General features: G+C 52.0%; 1 protein-coding gene across 1 annotated transcript; it reads right to left on the bottom strand.

The window, feature by feature from the left end:
- Positions 1-7,437: 7,437 nt before the first annotated feature.
- On the bottom strand, positions 7,438-21,891 carry LOC117869555 (ras-related protein Rab-11A-like). The gene is made up of 5 exons (XM_034756503.1): positions 21,755-21,891; positions 10,103-10,298; positions 9,176-9,369; positions 8,095-8,175; positions 7,438-7,967 (listed from the first exon to the last, which is right to left on the bottom strand). Exons 1-5 carry the CDS (start codon positions 21,792-21,794, stop codon positions 7,828-7,830), a joined length of 651 nt encoding a protein of 216 aa, XP_034612394.1. The 5' UTR covers positions 21,795-21,891; the 3' UTR covers positions 7,438-7,827.
- Positions 21,892-22,871: the final 980 nt, after the last annotated feature.

The following is a 22,871-nucleotide window of genomic DNA, read 5'->3' on the forward strand; positions in this document are numbered from 1 at the left end:
TACAACTGACTTGCTTTTCAAAATACAAATATTCAGGGCCAGATCCTGTTTTGCCTACAGGATTTGCTCCTAGATTAGAAAAGATGTTAAGCAAACGTGAAGGGCTTCAGGATTATGAAGCTGAGTTTTGGACACTGTTGGCTCCTAAAATGACAGTGCCGTTTTCACCTCAATCTCAGCAAATTCCATTCTCCTGTTCACACTGTTCCACTCTCCTCCGACTGCGCCAGATTCTGATCTCACCTCTGACATATCTGCACTGAAATTACACTGGAGTCAAACTGAAGTCAACATGGGAGATTCTTCTCTCATTTGTCCGGCTGCAAACCACATTCGCCCCACTGAATTCAGTGGAGTTACTCCACATTTCACTGGAGCAACAGAGACTGGAATCCCGATCATGGACTTCAGCGTGCTCCACGGGGACCCAGCATTGCAGAATTGGTGAGATGAGCGAAATAAGAAGAATCACAATTATCAATGGGCCAGATCCTCAACTGGTGTAAATTGAGTCCACTAATTTCAGTGGAGCTATGCAGATTGGCACAACTAACGAATCTGGCTCAGTGCATTCAAAGTAAATTACAAATGTCCCTTCAGCCCTTCCTGTATTTTGCTTAACAACAAAATTACCATCCTCTTGTCTGAGATTGCACTTGCAGTGCAAACTTGTGTGTGCGCTTTGTTTTCCTTCTTACCTGGGCACCGTTGTACGTTCCTATCACTCGGTCTAAAACAAAATCTCTCTCTTGATAAACCAGCCAGCCACAAAATTCCCCAGCGTTAGCCTTGATTTCCCAGTTGTGTGGCCACTCTGTTGAAAGTCCATTCCTTGTTTTATTTTGTTCTCATCATAGGAAACCTGTAGTTGGGATTGTTACTAGCAGAAACAGATCACATGTTCCATCCAGCTATTTTCATCTCTCCAGCATCTCGCAAAAATAAATAAATTAAAGGCCTGCGAGAGATATAACCGAACATAGAAAAGTAGAGTTAGGCTCGATGTCTGAGTTTTGAGGCATATAGTAAAGGGGAGAAGAAGAAAAAAAAATTAAAATAAAATAAAAAATTAAAATGATGTTGCACAACTTGTAGAAAACAAAGAAGGGAAAGGGTTAATGTATTAAATGTGCTAAATTACATTAAGAACTTAATTTTATTAAAGTATTATTACTTAAGAAACTTGGTGTCATGTGTTGATTGTTTCCTGCATCTTCCTGCCTTCGCTTTGAGATGGGAGAAATTCAAAGACTTGTTGACTGATCCAGTCATTCGAGCTGCCCATTGAGGGTGGCCTCCATCCAGGTCTGGGATTTAAACATAGGAATTGCCAGATTGAATTACACCCAAGGTCCTTCTAGTCCAGTATTCTTTCTCTTACAGCCCTTTCAAAATTGTTTGTCATAATTATGTCATCTCTGGATATTGAAATCCATATCAATGTCCAATCTCTTTCAGAGTCTTGGTATGTTTTGGGCCTTGTCAACTTCCTGTAGCAATGAGTTCCACAGTCTAAATGATTAGTTATTGGTTTTGAATTTCCCACCTTTTGATTTCATTGCATTGAATTAAAGATTTGGGATTTCCTCTTTGAGCTTTAGCTCAATCCCAAAAAACATTCAGTGACTGAAGGTGTCTTCCATGGAATATGTTTTTAGAATCAAAATCCATCAGACTTAGTTACAAATTTGAAGTATGGTGGTGATTGGCCAGGAGGTACCTGAGGCTAGCGGGCTCTTTAATCTAGCAGACAAAGGCAGGACAAGAATCAACGGTTGGAGGATGAAGTTAGAAGAAATCAGAGCAGAAACAAGGTGACATTTTTAACTGTATGGGTCGTTAATCATCAGAGCAGCTTGGAATTCTCTCTCATTTGGGTTGATTTCAATTGAGATGGGATGGTCTTTCTAAAAACACCCGAGTGACTTAAGAGTCTCTCTCCCTTTTTCAAAAGTCACATTTGGGATTGAGAAGTCTAAAGCTCATTGATTTTTAACACCACTTCGATACACTCAAGACCCAGGCCCTACAAGGTTTTCAGGCACCTGACTCCCATTGATTTAAGTGCTTTGTTCAACCCTACAAGGACAAAGAAGGGAGCAAGTGCCCCAAAAGGGTCCCAAGAAAAAGAAAACCTTATAAATCACTCGCACCAAGGAAACGGAACCTTCTTACCCCGCACGTTGGGCAAGTCACACCCATGCCTCAGTTTCCCCTCTTGCTCTTTGTCAGTCCTATCTATTTACAGCTGTTCTACACATAGTTGTATAACTAAGCTGTTAGGGATATGATTTTCTTTTTAAATCAATGTACTTATACGAGTACATGCCCCAATGTGGACACAGTTATATAAGGAAAAAGGTGCCTTATAACAATATAGCTTCTTCCCCTGTAGCTATACCAATATAAAGTACCTTGATATCACTATAGTTGTGTTCACACAAGTGAAGCTGTACTGGTTTCACTATACCAGGCTAGCTAAAGCAGGGCAAATTCTGTGCCTAGACCAGGCCTTAGGGGCACGTCTACACAGCCAAAAACCACCCACGGCAGCAGGTCTCAGACCCTGGGTCAGCTCACTTGAGTTTGCAGGGTTCATGCTGTAGGCTAAAAATACCAGCATAGGCATCTAGACAGGCTGGATCCTGGGCTCTGAAACCTGGCCACGGGAGAGGGTGGTGAAACCCAGTCTCCAACCCTAGCCCAAATCTCTACCCTGCTCCTTTTAGCCTGAGGCGGTGGAGCTGGGCGCCAAGACGCGCTGCCACGGTTTTGGGGTATTTTTGCTGTGCAGTGTGTATGGTCCAGATCCTCAAAGGTAAGGAGACTTCTAATTTCCACTGAAATCAATGGCAGTCAGGTGTGTAGAGAGCTTTGAGGAGCTGAGTCCCAGCTCTGTGGGCCAGGGACTGGGACAAGCAGGCGTGAGACTTTTTACACACTTTCCTAAACTCCTTTTACCGTGGGAAACTGACCTGTTGCTCTGCCCCTAACCAATTCAGCGCTGCATCCAGATCCCCACAGACCATGTGACCCAGTCACCTTTCCATGGGGAGGGACCCGTCTCGCACCTGTTCCGGCTCCATGCGGGAAGAATGAGTCACCAGCCACGGTGTGTTAGAATAACATCACCCTCCTCGTCTCCACCCTGGCAGCGCCGGTGGGCGAAGCAGTTGGGGACTAGGATGACATCACCCTTTGGCACTGAGTCACGGTGTAGGCAGATGGTGGCAAGGAAGGTGTGTATGTGTGTGTGGGGGGGAAATAACACTTGGCTGCTCCATCAGCGTGATTGATGCAGGCAGAGTAATCGCAGCCACTTAGTGCGTGGCCGAGGTGCGACTGCCTCTTCCACGCTCCGTTCGGAGGGTTATTTTTGTGTGTGGGCTCCGTGCGGAGTCATGCTAGCTAAGAAAAATATCCCACCTGGAGACAGTCATCTTCAGCTGGCAGGGCCCCAAAGTGCACCACCACCAACGCCTGGCTAGGGACTGGCTGGTGCACGGGGATTGAACTGGTGACCTCCAGGGCTAAAAGCATGAGCTGAAGATCCCCAGCTCTAAAGGGGGAGTTGTAATTACTGATATGCGCTGTGGCTCCGCATGGGGGGAGGGGATCTGTAACGCACACGCCCCGGCGGTTATAAGTGCTCCCTCTGGCACTGAAATGCAGCCACTTCTAGGGTGGAGCATGGCAGCTGTTTAAGAGCACACAGTAACATTGCGCTGGGATTGTTTCACCCGATGCTGAAATGCGGCCACCTCTAGGGTGGAATGCACCAACTGTTTTGTTTTTTAAACAGCACTCAGCAACACTCAGAGGTGAAAGACAATTAGGAGTCAAGTTCTCCGTTGTTTTAAGTGTCTGTAGCCAAGGGAGCTTTGCCCCTTAGAACCAGCTGAGCATCTCTTCTACAGCCCCATTGTTAGTGAGCCAGGATGGGATGGGGCAGTCGCCTGATTTTCCTGGACCAGTCCAGAGCTATGGAGACCTGTGAGGTTGGGAGCGAGCCATTTCCATGGGCTAGTGAACCACTGTCCCCTGCATGGAACAGCACAGGGGGAGCACCAGTTAGACAATGCAATTGCCTCTTCCCCCCCCCCACAAGTTCCCCTTGCCCAAGCAAAAGGCCTGACAACAGCTGTTCAAATGCCAGCCACCAGCTTGGCCAACGCTGGAGATCAGCCCAGGGACCCTCCAGCGCTGACAGCACAAGCCCCTCTAGCTTCAGCAGTTGGGCGACTAACAGCCCTCTCTCCGCTACAGCTGGGGTGTAGAGGAGGAAGCACGTCATACTATGCCCATTTGGCTACACTAGCATTTACATTCTGTCTGTCACACAACGGGGCTCCAGGTGGCTTCACAGGGTCATTGTTCCTATTACACAGATGGGGAAACTGAGGCACAGAGTGGGGCAGGGACATGCCCAAGGTCACCCAGGGAACGAGTGGCATCATTGGGAACAGCGCCTGCCCAGATGCCTCCTCTTCTGCCCTGTCGCCATGGGGGACCCTCTGCCACAGGGCTCGGGTCATGGCTGGCCCTCGCCGACTCTCACCTGGGTCTTTCCTTCCTGCGCTGGCTCACGACAAGCGATGTGGGAATCCGGCTCTAACGGCGCTGCTGGAAGGTCACTCGTTCCCCTCCCTCCCATCCCCCCGCTGTCCCCTCACCCTATGCTAAGCCACAGGGGGGCCCCGTGCCCACCACCGAAGCAGACAGGAAGGGACTGGAGTCCAGCCTTCCCTCCAGCTGACATTGGCAGGGGGCGATCTCCCCCCTGGCACCCACACCCTTCATATGTGGTGCTGCTGCTCCACCACGCTTCTGTACTGCAGCCCCCTGCCCAGTCCAATCTGGGGCCTCTCTTGAATAGCCGCTGCCCATCACACCAGGGTGGTTGGGTTGTTGTTTTTTTTGCAATACAGGGAATCATGCACCAAGGGGCTGTGGCACAGATGAGATAAATGGTGCCATTTGCCCCAGCAGCCTAGATCCACAATCAAACCCCGAGCTGCAGAAGCGAAAGGCTCATTCGCTCCCCTGGGCCCTTCTTAGACAGGGGATAAAGGAGCAGCGATCATTGATTGGCGTTTCAAGCCACCTGTTGAATGGACAAGCACCCACTGTCACCCCCTAAAACCAGCAAATAGCGCCACCTAGTGGCAGCAAGGGCATATAGCAACTTGATGCTTCCCTTCCCATTCACCCTCCCTTAACAATTGAGGGGGGTGACAAAGGACGGGTGTTCAGAGCCCTTTGGGAGCACACTGCCCCTGGAGCTGAAATGCAGCCAGTTCTGGGGTGAAGCAAAGTTTGCAGCCATCTGGGAAGTGCATGGCACATGAACCTGAACGGCAGGTGGGGCATTGAGTCTCCAGGCCACTGCTTGTCACACCACGCCACCTCACGGGCAGCCTTAGCAGAGAGCAACGGAGGCTTGATTGTGGAGACTGCACACGAGGCCGCCCACTCAATGCTTTGCATAAAGCCCCAGCTGCTGGAGTCATGTGATTTACAGCAGCATGGCAGTTTTCCTTTAAACAAATAAAAGCCATACATTTCCAGCCCTCCTGGCTGAGGAGTAAAGCTTGGTGACACAACTGGGCTGAGTATGACCTAAAGCCTCGGAGACCAGCAGGCAAAAGACAGAGCATCCCCATAATCTTATTTTGTAAATGGATCTCACAATATTTTTGAGGCCAGCCACATGATTTGTAAATGCCCGGGATCAATCCTATGAAGTCCCCCTCTTGCCCCTAGCCGGGGTCTCTCCAGAACAACATGCTTTGCTCCTGGGGGCAGGGAGGGGGAGAGCGGGTTGCTTGCAAGGTGTTGCCCATATGCCAATCCCCACAGAGTTTGCGATCTGGCATCCTTCACCACCCTTTTAAATAGGAACCTCAACTCCTCCTCCCCCAGATGGTTTATGCTGGGGAGTGTCCACACCATTGACCCCTGGAGGATAACAGCCTACTACCGCTGCCACTTAGGAGTTATCCCCTTGAGTAGGAGAGGCTCAGGCTTTTTAAATGTGGAAGGTCCCCGGGTTCTGACCCCACTGATGAGCCCGGTGGTGCAGGCTGAAGTCCCACGCCCTGTGACCGAGAGAGGGAGGCAACAGGGAAAGATGTTAGATATTTTATTTAAACCTTTTTTTTTTTTTTTTTTTTTAAATACATACATTCAACAAAAACCAAGACGCAGTCAAGAGCAGATGTTAAAAGGCTCCATGATATTTACACAGGTTGGGTGGTGGTGGGGTGGGGTGGGGTGGGGCAGGGCAGGTTCAGAGCTGCACACAATCCAACCACAGCAGACAAAGGAGGGGGAAATAAGCCACCACCAGTTACCCCCCCACCCCTGCTCATCATTGGCTGTGGCCCCAGCAGACAGGCCAATGACCATACAGACTCAACAGCCCAAACTCCCTTCTCAGCCCAGGTCCCTCTGAGACAAGCACTGGGAAATCTTGCCCGGACCTTCTCCATTCTTGGCTCAACCAGGAATGAGTTTCCAAGACTGGCTCCAGACAAGGGCATGCTTAAACTAACCAGCAGCCCCTGGCTTGCCCTTGTCTACACGTAGGGCTGAGCATAGCTGCGGCCACACCAAAGGCGGAGTAGGGGGTACTCTCCAGGTGGGCGGGATCACACTGGGCAATTTTAGTAGGATTGGTGCCGAAGAGAGCAAAGCTTTGGTTGCAGCAATGAAGTGACACCAGTTGACAATCCCGAGACAGCAGCTACCCCGTTTAAAGCGGGGGTGGAAAGAGCATCAAGTTCTTCCTTTATCTTGAGTCCAAGGCTCTGCTAGGACAGCAAAGAACAGCGCCGGCTCTCCACTCCTTGCAGGAAACAGCCCCGCCCCTGGGGGGCGCCCTCGGCTCTCGGGGATGTGACGGAGACACTGAGCACCCACCACGCTGGGTGAAGCCAATGGGAGTCGAGGCTCAGCCCCTCTGGAAATCCCGCGCTAGCCGGGGACCAAAACGGTCAGACGTGGGTGCCCGAAACGGAGGCACCGCAAACCACTAGTCACTCGCCACGTCAGTGCTCAGCCTGTGACAAAAGGCCGGGGATTCCGACACCATTGATACTGGAGTAAATCCGGAGTGAACGCCGCCGGAACTCAAATCTAGCCCGACTCAGGAAGGACCAGAAAATCGTCAGCCAATCTGGGCTGGGCTCTTAGTGTGTCGCCCCAGGGCTTTCAGCGGAGTCACTCTGGATTAAGACGGGTGTAACTGCACTCTGCGTCCAGCCACCTCACTGCAGACAGAAGGGCTCTCCCCAGTGTCCTAATCAGACCTGTCTAGCGAGCCTACCTAGCAGCCACACCTACAGGGTTGGGCCGTCAGGGCCCTTTGAGTCTTGTGTGAAACCCACACACACACACACACACACACACAGATCAGGGATCTTAAAGAGTTTTTTTTTTTTGTTTTTGGTTTGTTTGTTTGTTTTAAAAGGAGAGGCAGGGCCAAAGGGGAGATCCCCACAATGTGTCTTCTCCCATTAGAGTAGGCCCTATATAAACATACGTCCAATAGTGTGCGGGAAGAGAGGGACATGATACCAGAGGAAATGATGATCTCAAATCGATAACACCTGTCTCCCCAAGGAAACAGCTGTGGCCCAGTTAGGTTTACGTAGGAGTTACATTAAATACAATAGTCCATGGGTTGCGGGAGGGAACAAGAGACAGGGAAATGACAGGATCTTATACAACACATGCTCCGACACCCCCCACACACACACCCAGGGAAGCAGCCCCAGCGGGGGACGACGGCAGGGGTCCGTCTGCCTCTGGTGTTTCCCCTCAGGATCATATGTTCTGGCAGCAGGGAGCCTGTTTCCCATCCTGGTGAGTGGGCAGGACTTTGATAGGGTCAATGACCGTGCTGGACCCAAACTCCAGCTCCTGCTGGCCAGTCATCTGCCTCTGCGACACGATGCGGTAGATTTCTGCAGGCGGGAGAAAGAGCGAACCCAGGCGGTGAGGGGGGTTTGTGTGCATCCCTTCCCACCCTCCCACCCCAATACGGGCTGCGGTCCCCACCCCACGGGAGCGAGGCAGCTGTGGGCCCCATACCTGCCAGGCTGCTGTGAAAGGCTGTCTCCACGTTGGTGGAGTCCAGGGCAGACGTCTCGATGAAGGACAGGCCGTTCTTCTCTGCAAGGAGAGAAAGCAGAGGGTTAAGACAGACTGACACAGCCAGCAGAACTCCCAGGCCACTGGAAGTTCCCAGTTACCCAGTCACTCGATCCCCCAACAGACCCCATCCACCCACCCCTGGGGGAAATTCCAGCTGATACCTTTAACTGGCCTCTCTTAGAGGAACTGGTGCAACCCGCAGCCCAGCGGACCCCATTGCTCATTGGGCAGGTCGGGCTGGAGATGGGACGTGCCGCTGGCTCCCCAGCTGTGACTGTCCAGAGCCCCCCTCCGGGTACCCAGCCACTGGATGGCAGTGCCCTACGGACACTCCATCCATCCACGTCCGCGATGCCGGGCACATCCTCGGGTGAATGAGGAGGTGCCTGCTGCTGATTTACATTGGGGGGGGGGGGCTAGGGGAGAGCAATCCCCATCCATCCCCCTTCTCCTGATGTCCTCTGCTAATTCGCCTCCATCTGCATTAGAGCAGCCCTGACCCCTCGCCTGGGCCGTCAGCCCCCTCCACACAACTGCCCCCCGACCCCCACTCACGCCAAGGAGCAGGGCTGGCCGGGCAGACCCAGAGGCTGGGGTTTGGGAGAGTCTCTAGGGTGAAATTGGCATGAAAAGCCATACAGGCCCCAGCTGAGCGGAGGGAGAATCTCCACCACTGGCGAGGGCCTATGACACATGGTTATGCAGTGCCAAGGCCACCCAGAGGAGGGCAGCGCACTGGCTCGCTCATGCGCCCCCAATGTTCGACAATATTGAAGAGGCAACACAAACCGTGTCAGGCTTCCCATGCACACCGGCCAGCTGCTACCCCCAAGTATCACCCTCACCATTTAGCCTGGCCCCACTGATCCCCAGCCCTGTCCCCTCCCGGGATGCCAGCCCTGTCTCCCCAGGCGGGCCCTGCTCTGGGTTCGACCCAGTGGGTAAAGCAAAGAGAAACAGGAGAGAATTCCGGCGCTGTTCTCCCTGCAGCTCCCGGAGCGGGGAGCCGGGCCCGTACCTGCAAAGCTCTTGGCCTCGTCGGTGGGCACGGCACGGAGATGCCGCAGGTCGCTCTTGTTGCCCACCAGCATGATGACGATGTTGGCGTCGGCATGGTCCTGCAGCTCCTTCAGCCAGCGCTCGGCGTTCTCGTAGGTCAGGTACTTGGCGATGTCGTAGACCAGGAGGGCACCCACCGCCCCCCGGTAATAGCTGGGTGGGAGAAAGAGCAGTGGTGTTGTCACGGGCTAGGCAGGAGGCACAGGGTGCCGGAGTGGAGCAGGTCAAGCTGGATCCAGCTCAGAGCAGCACGGACAGGGGTAAGTTCCAGCTTCATATGGGGAGCTGCTGTGCTGGGAGAACAGTGGGAGACTGGGAGTCAAGACTCCTGGGTTCTATTCTCAGCTCTGGGGAGGGGAGTAGTGTCTAGTGGGTAGAGATCGGGGGGGACTGGGGACTCCTGGGTTCTATTACCAGCTGTGCCCAAGGTGACATACCAAGCTGTGCTTCAGTGCACAATTAGCCTGTGGAACTCACTGCCACAGGATATAACTGGGGCCTTGTAACAGGCTGCTTTGCCCCTTTAAGGGTTATCACACACAGGTGCCAGGGAAGGGAGCAAGTGATTATAAAATGCCAGCGAGTGGCTCAGTTGTGGAGGAACTGTGGAGGAGACACAAGCAGCTGTATTGAAAGGGAGGGAGTGTCTTTTCAGCACAGAGAGCCAAGGGGGGCTGGGAGCTGTGGCCCAAGAAGCAGCAGGTGCTGGCCGTTCTCCGAGACAGCATCCTGGACTATCTGAAGCTTTGCTCCGATTCAGCCCGTCAGTTTCTATGTTACTGTGTGCTGCTAGGCAGCTGCCGTGTTCCACCCCAGAAGTGGCTGCATTCTGAAGGGACGTACTGCCCCTGCAACCCAGGCTCTAGGGTGAAATGCTACTACTCACGCCGAGGTGATGGCGCGGTAACGCTCTTGGCCCGCCGTGTCCCAGATCTGAGCCTTCACGGTCTTGTTGTCCACCTGGATGCTCCGGGTGGCGAACTCCACCCCGATGGTGCTCTTGCTTTCCAGGTTGAACTCGTTGCGGGTGAAGCGCGAGAGGAGGTTGCTCTTCCCTACGCCGGAGTCCCCGATCAGCACCACTGAGAGGCACAAAGCGCAAGGTTAACTACGGCACAAGGGTGCTTGCAATCTTCAAGTCTCACCTGGCACCGGCTGATGCAGAGCAAGTATTGTCCCCATTCTGCAGCTGGGAAAACCGAGGCACAGAGCAGCAATTTGGAGCACACTCTCAGGGCCTAGTCTACCCTGGCACTGGCCCTGGCCCGGAGCAGCTACACCAGCGCAAACCCTTCCTGTAGGTTTTGCACCAGCGCATACAGTAGTGGGCAGCAGCATTGCCCGTCTACACTAGGGGCTCCAGCCGCGTGGCTGTCCTGCTGCAGTCGGGCCTCACGTTAGCACGAAAGCCGGATTAGCACCAAGCGTTCTCCGTTTCGTGGCCCGGCGCCATTGAACCCAGCTCTGACTCATGCTGGGTTTTGGCCCCCGGAGCAGCCCGGGGGTGTAAAGCCATGGCCCCCAGTGCACCTTGTCAAGGAGCAGCCCACAGTCAGACCCTGATCTTACCCTAACGTGTCCCCGGTTGCTGCCGCTGTCAGGGCGCGTGTGGCCGGGATCAAGGGGAGAGGCGACAGTTTCAGCAGTTGGGTTGTAAGGGACGAGGACGGGGGATCATTTAGTGGAACCAGCAGCAGGGACTTGGCAAGGCAAGGCTGACTCAAAGGGGTGCCTGAATCCAGCCCACCCCAGAATAATCTCAAATAGCCCTGAGCAGGCTCCAACCCCTTTGACTCCATCAGCCAAGCCTACTTGGGTCAGTAGTTTTGTAATAGCCACATTAAACCATTCAATTTTTTAGACAACAAATCCTGCGCCGTGCCAGGGGTCAGACTATCCGTGTTTCTCAAGGACCAGTCCGCGGACCGGTGCCAGTCCCCGAGAGCTCCCTGACGCAGCTTAGAAAGGCAAGCCGGTCCCTGGTATCGGAAAGGTTGAGGAACAATGGACTAGATGACCCCTTGTGGTACCTTCTAACCCTCTGGTTCTATGATTCTATGAAATGTGATCCCAGAACCCCCTGTTCTCGGACATTGGAACCAAACACCACAGACACTCCACAGGCTTTAAACAGGTCTCAGGAAAATTCCTGCCAGAGCTGGAGAGATTGCAAAGGTTTCAATCTTCTGCCTCCTCCTCCCCCAATAAGACACACCCAAAGCAAGAAGTTGGCCCCTGATGCAAATTTGGAGCCAGGGTTTGGGGTGGATGGAATTTGATGGAGAACTATAAGCAGCAAGAGGAAGGAGGGGCTTGTGGCTAAGACACTGGGCTGGTCTTTGGAAGACGTGGGTTCCATTCCCACCCTCTGCCACTGACTCCGTGCGTGACCTTGGGTGAGTCACCTGGTCTCCCTGGGTCAGGTTCTGATTTATACCACAGAGCAGTGTGAAAGGGCCTTATTGCAATTGGCCGTGTACTGTCACTTCACCCTGATGTGTAACTCCAACGTTCTGATCTGGAGCAGCTACCAGCTGGAGCTCTGGTGGAATGAGTTTGCTGGGTCTCAGTTCTTTCCAGACAAGCATCAGAAACTGCTGCTATCGATGGCATATACAGTCCCTGCCTGAAGAGCTAAACAGACAAGACAGATGGGGAAACTGAAGCACACAGTAGAACGGACTTCCCCAGGGTCAGAGCCCGGACTAGAACCCAGGTCCCCTGAGTCCTAGTTGTGTTCTAGCCACTAGGCCACACTGCCTCTTGAAGACAAAGGCCTGTCTTGCCACAGAGAATAGTGGCCTACTACTGCTGCCAGCTCATGGAGTTGCTCCTTCATCTCAATTAGCAGAGAGGCCTCCGCACTTGGTGCTGAATGCCCAGAGGGTGGGTTAGAAAAAGCATTTCCTAGGAGTCCCAGCTTAGCCCTGTTCCGGGAGAACCCATGCATTAAAACGCCTCAATTAAACAAAAAGTGGTGCCCTGGGTTTTCTCTCTGCGGTTTCCACATCAAGTTTGTTCCGTTTATGACTCAGCAGAGAACGATTTTCCCCAACCACCGGCTCTGCAAACCCAGCTTGGGAGCGGAGACACAAAACTGCTCTGTCTCCCCCATAAACCAATGCTCCAAGGCAAAGGGGTGTGTGTGTGTGTGTGTGTGTGTGCGCGCGCAATTAAACCCAAAGGGGGTGAATTCCAAACCAATGAAAGGAAAATACTTTTCTCCACACATACCTACAAGAGTTCTGTGAGCTCCGAGCAGGGTTAAACAAGGATTCAACATTTATACAGAGGGTTAGACAGGAAGATCTAGAGTTAGAAGATTGAAAACTTTGGAAAGGACAGAAAGCTGAGAACTGTGAATCAAGTTCTAGCTAATGGATGGTAGGGGGGGGATATCACCAGAAGCAGATTCCAGTCATGGCAGAAATTCTTGCACTTCTCTCTGGTACTGGCCACAGGACAGTCTCAGAAATGGTTCTCTGGTTCCCATTCTCTGAGCACCTCACAATCTCTAATGTATTGCTTCTTAAACCCCCTTGAGAGGCAGGGCAGTGCTATTATCCCCATTGTATGGATGGGGAAACTGAGGCACAGAGCGAGAACAAGTGACATGCCCAGGGTCAGACGACTGTGGCAAAGTAGGGAACTGAATGCTGCTCTCCCAAGTCCCAGGCTAATGCCCTAACTACCACACCATCCTTCCTCACTGGTCTAATCCACTATAAATTACTACGTCCCCAAAAAACCCCTTTCAGGCTCCCTTTTATCCCCAGAAGTGCCAAGGTAGGGGACTGCTTGTTTGCCGAGTCAGAAGACCAGACTCTAAGCCACAGGGAACAGCGAGAACGTTTCATAAAAATTACTTTTTCTGACTAAAATCTCTTTTTAAATAAGCCCCAGATAACCGAGTAACGCAGGGCCAGGGCGTGGGGAATCACTTGACTGCAAGTGAATGACAGCAATCTATGAAACCTATTGTCGTGTGAAATGAGTCGCTGTTATTAGCAAGGTCGTTTGGAAGGCATGGAAGCATCGTTAATGATTGCAATATTTTTTAAAAGGTAGATCGTAACCAGGAGGGGCTGGACTTTGGAAATCCAGAATCAAAAGTCACCTGGTGTTAGGAGGCCAGAGAGGTGGCTGGTTTCTCGGCATATCAGGAGTGAGAATTGTACCTGGTAGGACGGCATCAGGCAGCAAAAATACAGACCCAGGGGCCTGATTCTTATTCACGTTAAGGCCCTTTTGCACAGCTCTGGCATTGCTCATTCACCGTGGGGGCCATTCACATCACTGGCAGCATAAAGGGACTTTAAAGTAAGAATCAGACCTCTAGATATCACCACCTAGCTCTCATCCAGCACGCAAAGGAGGGCAGTATCACTATCCCCATTGTACAGCTGGGGAAACTGAGGCACAGAGGGAGATGTGACCTGCCTGTGGTCACCCAGGAGGTCAGCGGTAGAATTGGGAATATAACCCATAGTCTTCTGAATCCCAATCCAAAGCTTTATCTGCTAGGCCAGACTGGCTCCCTTAAGGAGAATAAGGAGTCTTCTGAATATTTCACACTGCCTGCATGGCCTGGAATTCAGAAGGACTTTCTTTCTGTTCTCAGCTTTGCCACCAAATCTGACTTGATCTCAGGCAAGTCCCTTTCTCCCATGGCTTGGAACAGAGCTGCCCAGAAAACAGATTTTCAATCCCGCAAAAAAATTCAAGACGGGGGGGGGGGGAGGAGGGGTTGTCCTTCCTGATTGAGAAGAAAGAAAATGTCAGACATGTTTCTGGCNAGGGGGGAGGGAAGGAGGGGTTGTCCTTCCTGATTGAGAAGAAAGAAAATGTCAGACATGTTTCTGGCAAAACAAAATTCCAAAACACAGTTTTGTTTCGGGTCAATTTCACCGCGCTAACTGTGAAATATTTTCATTTGATTGTGACCCTTGGCACTAAAAACATACAAAAGCACATTTCAAAATGAAAAGTGCTTTTGAAACGATAAATCCCAAACTTGTCATGCTGATAGCTGGACATTTAGACATTTTCAACATGCCCTTTATAAAAATAATTGTCCAAGTTGATCGGATTTTGCCAAAACTTTCTGGTTTTGTTGAAACTGCATTTTCCAAGGGAAAACTGTTTCGAGGAAAGTTTTCCCACGAGCTGTATCCAGGAAGTAAATTAATGGAGATATCTCATCTCCTAGAACTGGAAGGGACCTTGAAAGGTCATTGAGTCCAGCCCCCTGCCTTCACTAGCAGGACCAAGTACTGATTTTGCCCCAGATCCCCAAGTGGCCCCCTCAAGGATTGAACTCACAACCCTGGGTTTAGCAGGCCAATGCTCAAACCACTGAGCTATCCCTCCCCCCTTGATGAAGTGGCACACAGTGATGAAGAGCGCACACAGTCACTCCAGAAATGAAAACACTACAGGAATAAACCAGATTCAGTGAGCCCTAGCAGGCCTCTTTGGGATTTGCCAATCAGCATTCATCAACAGGAACGTATCACTTCCCCTTGCTTAACCGCAGGGCTTCCTCCAGTTGCTGGTACTGCTAGTGTAACAGGTGATTCTGCCAAAGGAATAATGCCCACGCCTTTCCTCTCTGCCTACTTGAAAGCCTGAACTGATGGCTTTCTCCCCATGCTACAGGTGGGTCAAGTTGAGGAACGGAGAGGGGACGTGACCGACCTGGGACAGCAGGCATCAGACCTCACTATACATACCCTCAGTAAGAGAGTCCCTGCTTCTGAGAACTTACAGTTTAAATAGACAGGCAAAGGGTGTGTGGGTAAACTGAGGCACAGACAGGGGACATGACTTGCTCAGCATCACCCAGCTGGTCAGTGGCAGAGGCAAGAATCCAATTCTCTCTCAGCTACACACCGCAGGGAAAGGCATTACAATAGCAGTGTAGATGTGGGAGACGCTGCTTGGGTGTGTACAGAGCTGGGTAGGACGTATACCCTTGGGGTTCAAGTGTGTAAGGCACTCTAGTGTGCGCACCCAAGCCGTTCCTCAGCATCTACATGGCTATTTATACCCAGGCTAGCCGGGCCTGCAGTGTCCCTGCTCACACGCCAATGTAAGTGTAGACGCGCCCTCAGACACACAGGACTTGGGATCAAGTTGGTTTTCCCCATGAATTAGCTATTCGGTGTCTTCTGCCCAGATGGACTGCCATATAGGGTGCTTCTGCGGTTCCCATCACCATAGCAACTGAGCAGGAGTGCCCCCAGAAATATTTCACATGGCCCAGGGCTCCCCGCCCCCTTCTCCCCGTGCTTGTAGCCACTCCGGAGGTTGACGTGACGTGTATAAGGCTGCGGGCGCCATTGCAGGGGAGTAACTTGCAACCGAGCATCCCCTGGGAAGGAGGGAAGTCATTTCCTCCCCCATTGGAGGGATCAAAGAGGTTGATTGTGAGATCTCCGGACACCTGAGAAGAGGGGGGAGTCTCCTACCACGCATAGCAGCTGCCCTCCAATACAGTGACCATTTCTCACAAGGCAGCACACCTGAAGGATACTGGGATACCTACCCACAATGCAACATGTTTAGGCCAAGCCAAGCCTGATGCTATGAGGATGCAACCCAGTGAGAACCCCCAAAATATCTGTGCCGATGGCCAACAAAACTATTCCCCAGGACAACTGTCCAGTGCAGACCCGGCCTGTGCAACTTGACACACATGGAGCCCACGACACAGCAGGGAATTGACCCTGGACCTTCCTAGTGTTAGTGTCTTAACCCCCCAGGCCATCCTTCCTGTCCTTGCAAGCCTCTCTAACCATCGCTTCCCCAAAACTATACCCATTTCGCTAGCTGTTTTCTTGGGTCCGCTCTGGCCCAAGGAGAGGTGGAATAGCGACCCAGCGTCTTGCCTGTTTCTTTCCGATGATTGTCCAGGTTTCACACATCTCCTAAGTACTGAACGACTCAGAGCTCCACGCTAGGGTTCGTTTGCTGTATAAGAAGTGCTCGGATCTAACTCTCCTTGTTTGTCTCTAGCCCACAGAGGAGTATTGGGGATTGACGCTGCCGTAATTTGTCACCGCCTAAATTCCTATCTGGTGATGGGAAAACGTGTCACCGTGGTAAAACCTCAGAAGATTGGGTGGGGAAAAAGGAGAAAGCTACAGGTCTGAATTCTCACTTACGGTCAGGTTTGGTCTGCACCAGGCTTTTTACCAGCATAATTCTGTTGGTCGGGGGCCTGTAGGAGTGATCCTTGACAGACACAGCTGTGCTGGCAGAAGGCCCTACTGTAGATACAGTTATACCTGCAAAACTGTGCTTTTACCAGTACAACTTGGTCTGCTCTGTGTGTGTGTGAGTGTGTGTGTGTATTTGGGATGGAGCGGGGAAGAAGTGCAGCTGGAATAAGCAATGCTGGTATAAATTGCATCCATCTATGAGGACTTTGCCAGTCTGGAGTGTAACTAAGAACTCGGGTCACGGGCTTTGTACCTTTGGATACATTGTGAGAAACAATGACTCTTACTCTAGCCACCTTTCATGCAGAAAGTATCTTACAATCGCATGAGACAACACCCCTGGGGAGTTGCACCTGTTGCCCAGGTGGGGAAACTGAGGCACTAATGCAACTTGCCCAAGGTCACGCAGCAAGTCAGTGGCAGAGCTGGGAAGAGAATCCAGCAGGCCTGTGGTCTCTCTGCTCAAGGTCCCCACGCTGCTTGCCTGCAGTAGCGGAGGAGACAGGCGAGAAGGCAGGATATAGAGGAAGAGTGAAGAGACTGAAAGGGGCACGCAAGTGTGATTTAACAGAATATGGCCGCAAGGGAAGAGTTCTGGAGCACATTAGCTCATCGTCCTCAGAGGTGAGGTGTGAGCAGTGGACTGGGAGCCAGGAACTCAGAGCTGTAATCCCAGCACTGACACCCACATGGTTGCAGGATCCTGGCCTCTGTGCCTCTATTTCCCCATGGGTGAGCCAGGGACGAGGACTCTGACCCCCAATCACAGCACGGGTTTAATTCAGATTTGCAAAGTCGTCTGAAATCAGAAAGGCCGATGTCAGTACCGTGAGTTAGTACGTAGCAAATGCGGTTATTAATAGGACAAGCTTGGGAGTCCAGAAGGAATCGAAAATAGTTCCTAGGTGATTTACAGGCTATGGTAAGCCCCAAGCTGCTCACATGGCCGTTCGGAACGTCACAGCAACTGTGGGAATAGGCTCAGATCCCCTGGCACCTAAATCGAGGCCCTGCCGTCTGAGTTAAAGGAGAGTCGCCACTAGGTGTTAGCAGTATAGGGGCTATGACCTACAGCAGAGCAGTTCTGATTCCACCCAACACACAGAGCACATGAAGAAGTGAAAGCACTGCAAAGCAGGCTACCCGTCAAAAGGGCATGTGGTCTAGGGAAGGCTTCCTAGCCTTGAAAATAAGCAGTTATAGGTTCAAGTCCCATTTGATTATTTATAGAAAGGGGTTAAAAACGCTCTGTCCGATGCTTTGCAGGGGACCAGAACAGTCCTTTCTGGCCTTAACATCTGTGCAATCGGATTTAAATAACTTCCATTCTGCTGCCACCTTGCAACCCTGCGCAGAATTCACCCTGCCTTAACCTTCTCTCGGCAGTGCCTTTTGCACTGAATAGCCCGTGTCCTTCAAAGCCTCGGTAGCGGGCACCGTGGAGGTTCCACTGGAGAGAACAATGGATACAGCCTTGAGCTTACAGGAGCGCCAGGGAAGAAGTGGAGACTGAGAAGGGTTGGAAGAAAGACTGAATTCGCAGCCCCTTTGCATGGCCAGAGCAATATAAGAACGGCCATACTGGATCAGACCAATGGTCCATCTAGTCCAGTACCCTGGGTCAAACAGTGGCCAGTAACAGAGCTTCAGGGGGAGTGTACAGAACAGGCAAATTTGGAGAGATCCACCCCGTCTTCCCCTCCCAGTTTCTGGCCGTCAGAGGTTTAGAGTGGCTGGAGCATGGGATTGCGTCCCTGATCCTCTTGGCTAATATCTTTTTAACTTATCTAGTTCTTTTTTGAACCCAGTTATGCTTTTGGGCATTACAATGTCCCATGGCAACGAGGTTAATTGTGCGTTGTGTGAAAAAGGACTTCCTCCTGTTTGTATTAAACCTGCTGCCTATTAATTTCCTCAACGAAAAACAGCCATAATTTGGGGAGAATGGGCCCAATTCTGATCTCACAGACACTGATTTTAAAAGGTTGCAACTCCACTGATTGTAGTGGAGTTATTCTCGATCACCATGGGGGTAACCGAGCTCGGACTCAGGCCTGAGGTTTCCTGCATGTGTAGCAACCTGCACGGAACTGTGGAGGGAGGAGCAGAGGCTGCAGGAGGGAAGAGTTTGGAGGAGGCACCTGGAAGTCAGTCTGTGTGCACATGGCTGGAATGCTAGCTGTAGCATTTTCGTGAGCAGCTCTCTTAAGAACAGTTTTAGAAACCTGGAGGCCTCTCATGTGTGTGGTACATGAAACAATGGAGATTTAAGGCCTTATTCTCGTTTATATTCAGGCCCCATTTACAATCCTCTGGCAGTATAAAGGAGCCTTCAAGAGGGTGGTGATGATAGTTGTACATTAAGGCCCCTAGAGAGGAAGGCTGTCCCAGCAGTTAAGGTGCAAGCTAGGACCTGAGAGAGCTGGGTTCAATTCCCTGCTCTTCCACGGACTCTGCGGGTAGCCTTGGGCAAGTCATTTAGCCCCTCTGTGCTTCTGTTCTCCCTGGGGCACAATGGGGATAACAGCTCTGCCCTGCCTCACAGAGATGTTGTGAGGATAAATACCTTGAAGATGGTGAGCTGCTCCAATATTACGGGGATGGGGCCAGTTACGCATCTTAGCCCCTGTTGCCAGAGGGGTGTCAAGGAGAATCAGGCCATAGACCTTGTCCACACCCAGGCTTAACTAAAGGTGGGGCTGTTTTAAAGTCAACTAGTGAAAACCCCGGTTTATAGCAATTTAGCTCAAGTCGATTTCTTGCCTGTGAAGCTATCACATGCTGCCGCCTCCAACTGATCAGGAACCCCCCTCAAATCCCCCTCATCTTCAATGGGCTGGCAGCTACAGAAGGCGGGCACCCCCAAGTCTTTCACTAGCGAGTGGGGTGAAGTTTGAGTTCCATTGGATTCGTACGTTTCGGGTACTGCAAATACCCCAGGGTTTTCAATGCCTGATCTGCCACAATCAGGGTGCATGCTTGAATTAAGGGAAAAGGAGCTGGGAAGGAGGCTCTCTTCACCAAAGCACCGATTCTCTGCCCCCCACTATCTTATCATTTGCACCAGTGCGAAATGCTACCATGCCGGAATGGAAGCATTTTGCCTCAGTGTCAAGTGACTCCATGTGTAGGTGCGGGGCAATGGAGATTCAGGCCCAGGTCTCACCCCCCACCTTTAGGTCAGTTTCCCCATTGCCCAAAAGAGCTCTGCACAAGAGACAGGTGTGTCCGGGAGGGAGCCAGGCAAGGAGCTGCTGGTTTTATAGGAAACCACCTGAAAGGCACAAGCGGCTTGAGCCGTTTATAGCCTTTCAGAGAAGTGCTTGGAAAGGGAAGTGACTCATCAGGAGCAGAGCAGGATGACTTCATGCATCCTGGGCTTGATTCATCAGTAGATGATATCTTGCCAGTCCAGCCTCTCCTTGCTTCCAAACCCTTTCTGTGTCCTAATTCACCTGTGGCCGGCTACCGCTAGATGGTTGCTAAACGGCCCCATGGCAGGCACTCGGAACATCATGGCAACGACGGGGATAGAACCCAGGCCCTCTAGCACAAGAGCCTGTCACCTGAGCGACAGGAGAATCCCCATCAGCTGGCAGCAGTAAATGGCCTATGACACACAGTGGAGCAGTGCTGGTTCCATCCAGCAAAGGACAGTGGCACAGGAGGGAGGAATGGCTCAGTGGTTTGAGCACTGGCCTGCTAAACCCAGGGTTGTGAGTTCAACACCTTGAGGGGGCCATTTAGGGATGGGGGGGAGTCTGTCAGTGACAGTACTTGGTCCTGCTAGTGAAGGCAGGGGACTGGACTTGATGACCTTTCAAGGTCCCTTCCAGTTCTATGAGATAGGAATATCTCCATATAGTAGAGTAGTATACATGCAATAGCATGATAATATGTTGAACAAATCTATGTTCAAAGCATTTTAAGTCCCCATAGCCTTTGCTGGAACTTAAAGAGAGAAGTGTGTTGGAGGTCAGAGATACACACAACTAGCAGCAGCTGGTGCCTGGTATCCACGGGTCTCAAAGCACTTTGCAAACATTAGCACATTAACCTTTGCATCCCCCCCCGCGAGAGGTCAGTATTATTCCCATTGCGCACACGGGGAAACTGAGGCACAGAACATTGCTGGGATTTGCCCAAGTCACCCAGTGACTGTGTGTAGAGCTGGGAGTAGTAGAACCCAGGAGTCCTGACTCACAGCCCTGTGCTCCAGCCACAAGCCCCTCCCCTTCCCAATTGCGGCAGAAGTAGTGACATCACTTGTTTCAATATTACTCACTTAAAGAAACCAGCATCACCTCTGTGCTTTGTGCACCAGGTCAGCTCAGAACAGGCTGCTGAAACCTGCCGGGGCAGGCAGATACCAAGGGGATGGGCACTGCTCAGACACCGGGGCTGCGTGGTGCAGGGGGAGGTTTACGTGGCAGAACTGTGTGGCTGCATTGAGCTGACTGGGCTAGCAAGGGGTTTTCCCCTCATCACAGCCCAGCTGGGGCATCCCCCCACTGATTTTCCCTCACACACACACACTCTGGGCCCCACACCCAGGCCAGTAATCAAGGCAGGGTTGCCAGTCCAGTGAAGCCAGAGAGAACCACATGGGCTGTCAGTGTCCAACAGCCTCCATAAAGTAACCCACCCACCCGCCCTGCTAGGACGCTCTCTAGGTCAGGGCATCTTTCCATTATAGATTTGTACATGTACCTAGCACACCCTGATCAGGCCGCTAGGCACTACCCCCCTCTCCCCACCCCAGACAACCACCACCACCAATGCCCATCACTTCCCCCCACCGACCCCCTGCAATGCACGTGGCCGTAAAGGACTCTTGCCTAAGTGAGCAGCCCTCTTCCCATCCCCCAGCATCCGAGCAGGTGCCATAAAGTCAAGGGGATGCCCTCCCTCCCCCCGATTCCGGATTCAGAGCCACCCACGCAGGCGGCTTTTTTCAAGTGGGATCATGGATGATGATTATTTGCATTGCAGTAGCGCCGGGAAGCCCCCATCTTGGCCCAAGATCCCACGGCGCTAGGTGCTGTACGAATACAGAACAAAACGACACCCCCTTGCCCCGCAGAGCTTGCAATCTAAACATGGGCCATGGAAGGGGGATGGGGAAGACAGAGTTAGACCAGCAGGATCCCCAGGGGAGCTGAGTCAGGGGGCTCTGGTTCCGGGCCATCTCCGGGTGGAGGAGAGAGCCGCTGAGACTGGTAATAACTCATCTCCCAGCCCAGGCTGGGCAGGTGCCTCCCAGGGATGGAAGCAGCGAAGCCCGGTTGCAAAGGAAGCCCAAGGAGGAAAGTTACCTTTGAAGAGATAATCATACTCATCGTCCTTGCCACGCATCCTGCCGCCCGCTCCCTAGGTGAGGCGTCCTCCCCGTGCACACCTGGGCTCTGGTCCCCCTGCCCCCAGACTCTGGGAAAGCTGATCTCAGCCCTCTGGGATTTCCTGGGCTGGGCCAGCAGGCCTCACCAAGCCTTCCCTGCACGCCCATTGGCCTGCTGCTCTCCGCCTCTCCTGCTCTGACTGGCCGGCGGGGCTGTCCCTCACTGGCCAGGCCGGCAAGGCACTCACCTGGCACAGGTATGCGGGGTGGGGCTTACATGATTTTTTTTTAAAGGAGCCGTGTCTCTTTTTTCCTCTCTCTTGGGTGTGATGGGACAGGGTCAGAAGGCAGATGAATGGGATGGGCGGAGCAGGGAGGCTGGCTCTCTCCCCTAGCTGGCAGCCTCTTTGAGGGAGAACTTGTAAAGCACACCCAGTGCCTGTCATATTCCTTTAACTCTTTGTCTTGAACATGCAGTCACACATGGGGGCGGGGGAGATGGGGTGAGGGTTTTTTTGTGTGACTATGTTAATAAAATGATCTGCCTGGCATGTGTATATGTGTGCACCACTGCCTCTGCTGGATGGAATCAGAACGGCTGTTCTGTGTGTCATAGACCCTTCACTGCCTGTGGATCTTCAGCTAGGAGGATCTTTGTTCTAGCCGTGATGGAGCAGCAGAGGTCAGCTGCCCCCTCCAAATGCACATGTGTTTGCTCAGACATGTGCATACCCACTCTCACTTGCACACTCATGTGCAGGCACATACACATTTATTCATAGAATCATAGGGTAAGAAGGGACCGCAAAGGTCATCTAGTCTAACCCTCTGCCAAGAGGCAGGATTTGTGTGTTCATTTGCACACTCACTCTCATGTTCACTCACTTGCATACTTGTGTGAATGTGTGCACGCTTTCCTTGCACACTTGTGCGGGTGCACTTGTACTCACTTGCACTCACATGGATGCACACTCACACTTGCACACTTGTGTGAATGCACGCACACTTGCTTTGCACCGTTGTGCAGGTGCACCTGTACTGGCTTGCACTCTGAGGATGCACACTCACACGTGCACACTCGTGCATGCACACAC

This window comes from Trachemys scripta, chromosome 24 (genome assembly GCF_013100865.1).
Source record: "Trachemys scripta elegans isolate TJP31775 chromosome 24, CAS_Tse_1.0, whole genome shotgun sequence".
Taxonomy (NCBI): domain Eukaryota; kingdom Metazoa; phylum Chordata; order Testudines; family Emydidae; genus Trachemys; species Trachemys scripta.

What these genes read in the sequence shown, in the direction of transcription:
- LOC117869555 (XM_034756503.1), bottom strand. Translation starts at nt 21,794, where the DNA reads ATGCGTGGCAAGGACGATGAGTATGATTATCTCTTCAAAG. An exon ending in TACCGCGCCATCACCTCGGC is followed by an intron (nt 9,370 to 10,102) that starts GTGAGTAGTAGC and finishes TCTCCCACCCAG; the next exon opens with CTATTACCGGGGGGCGGTGG. An exon ending in CTTTCACAGCAGCCTGGCAG is followed by an intron (nt 7,968 to 8,094) that starts GTATGGGGCCCA and finishes TCCCGCCTGCAG; the next exon opens with AAATCTACCGCATCGTGTCG.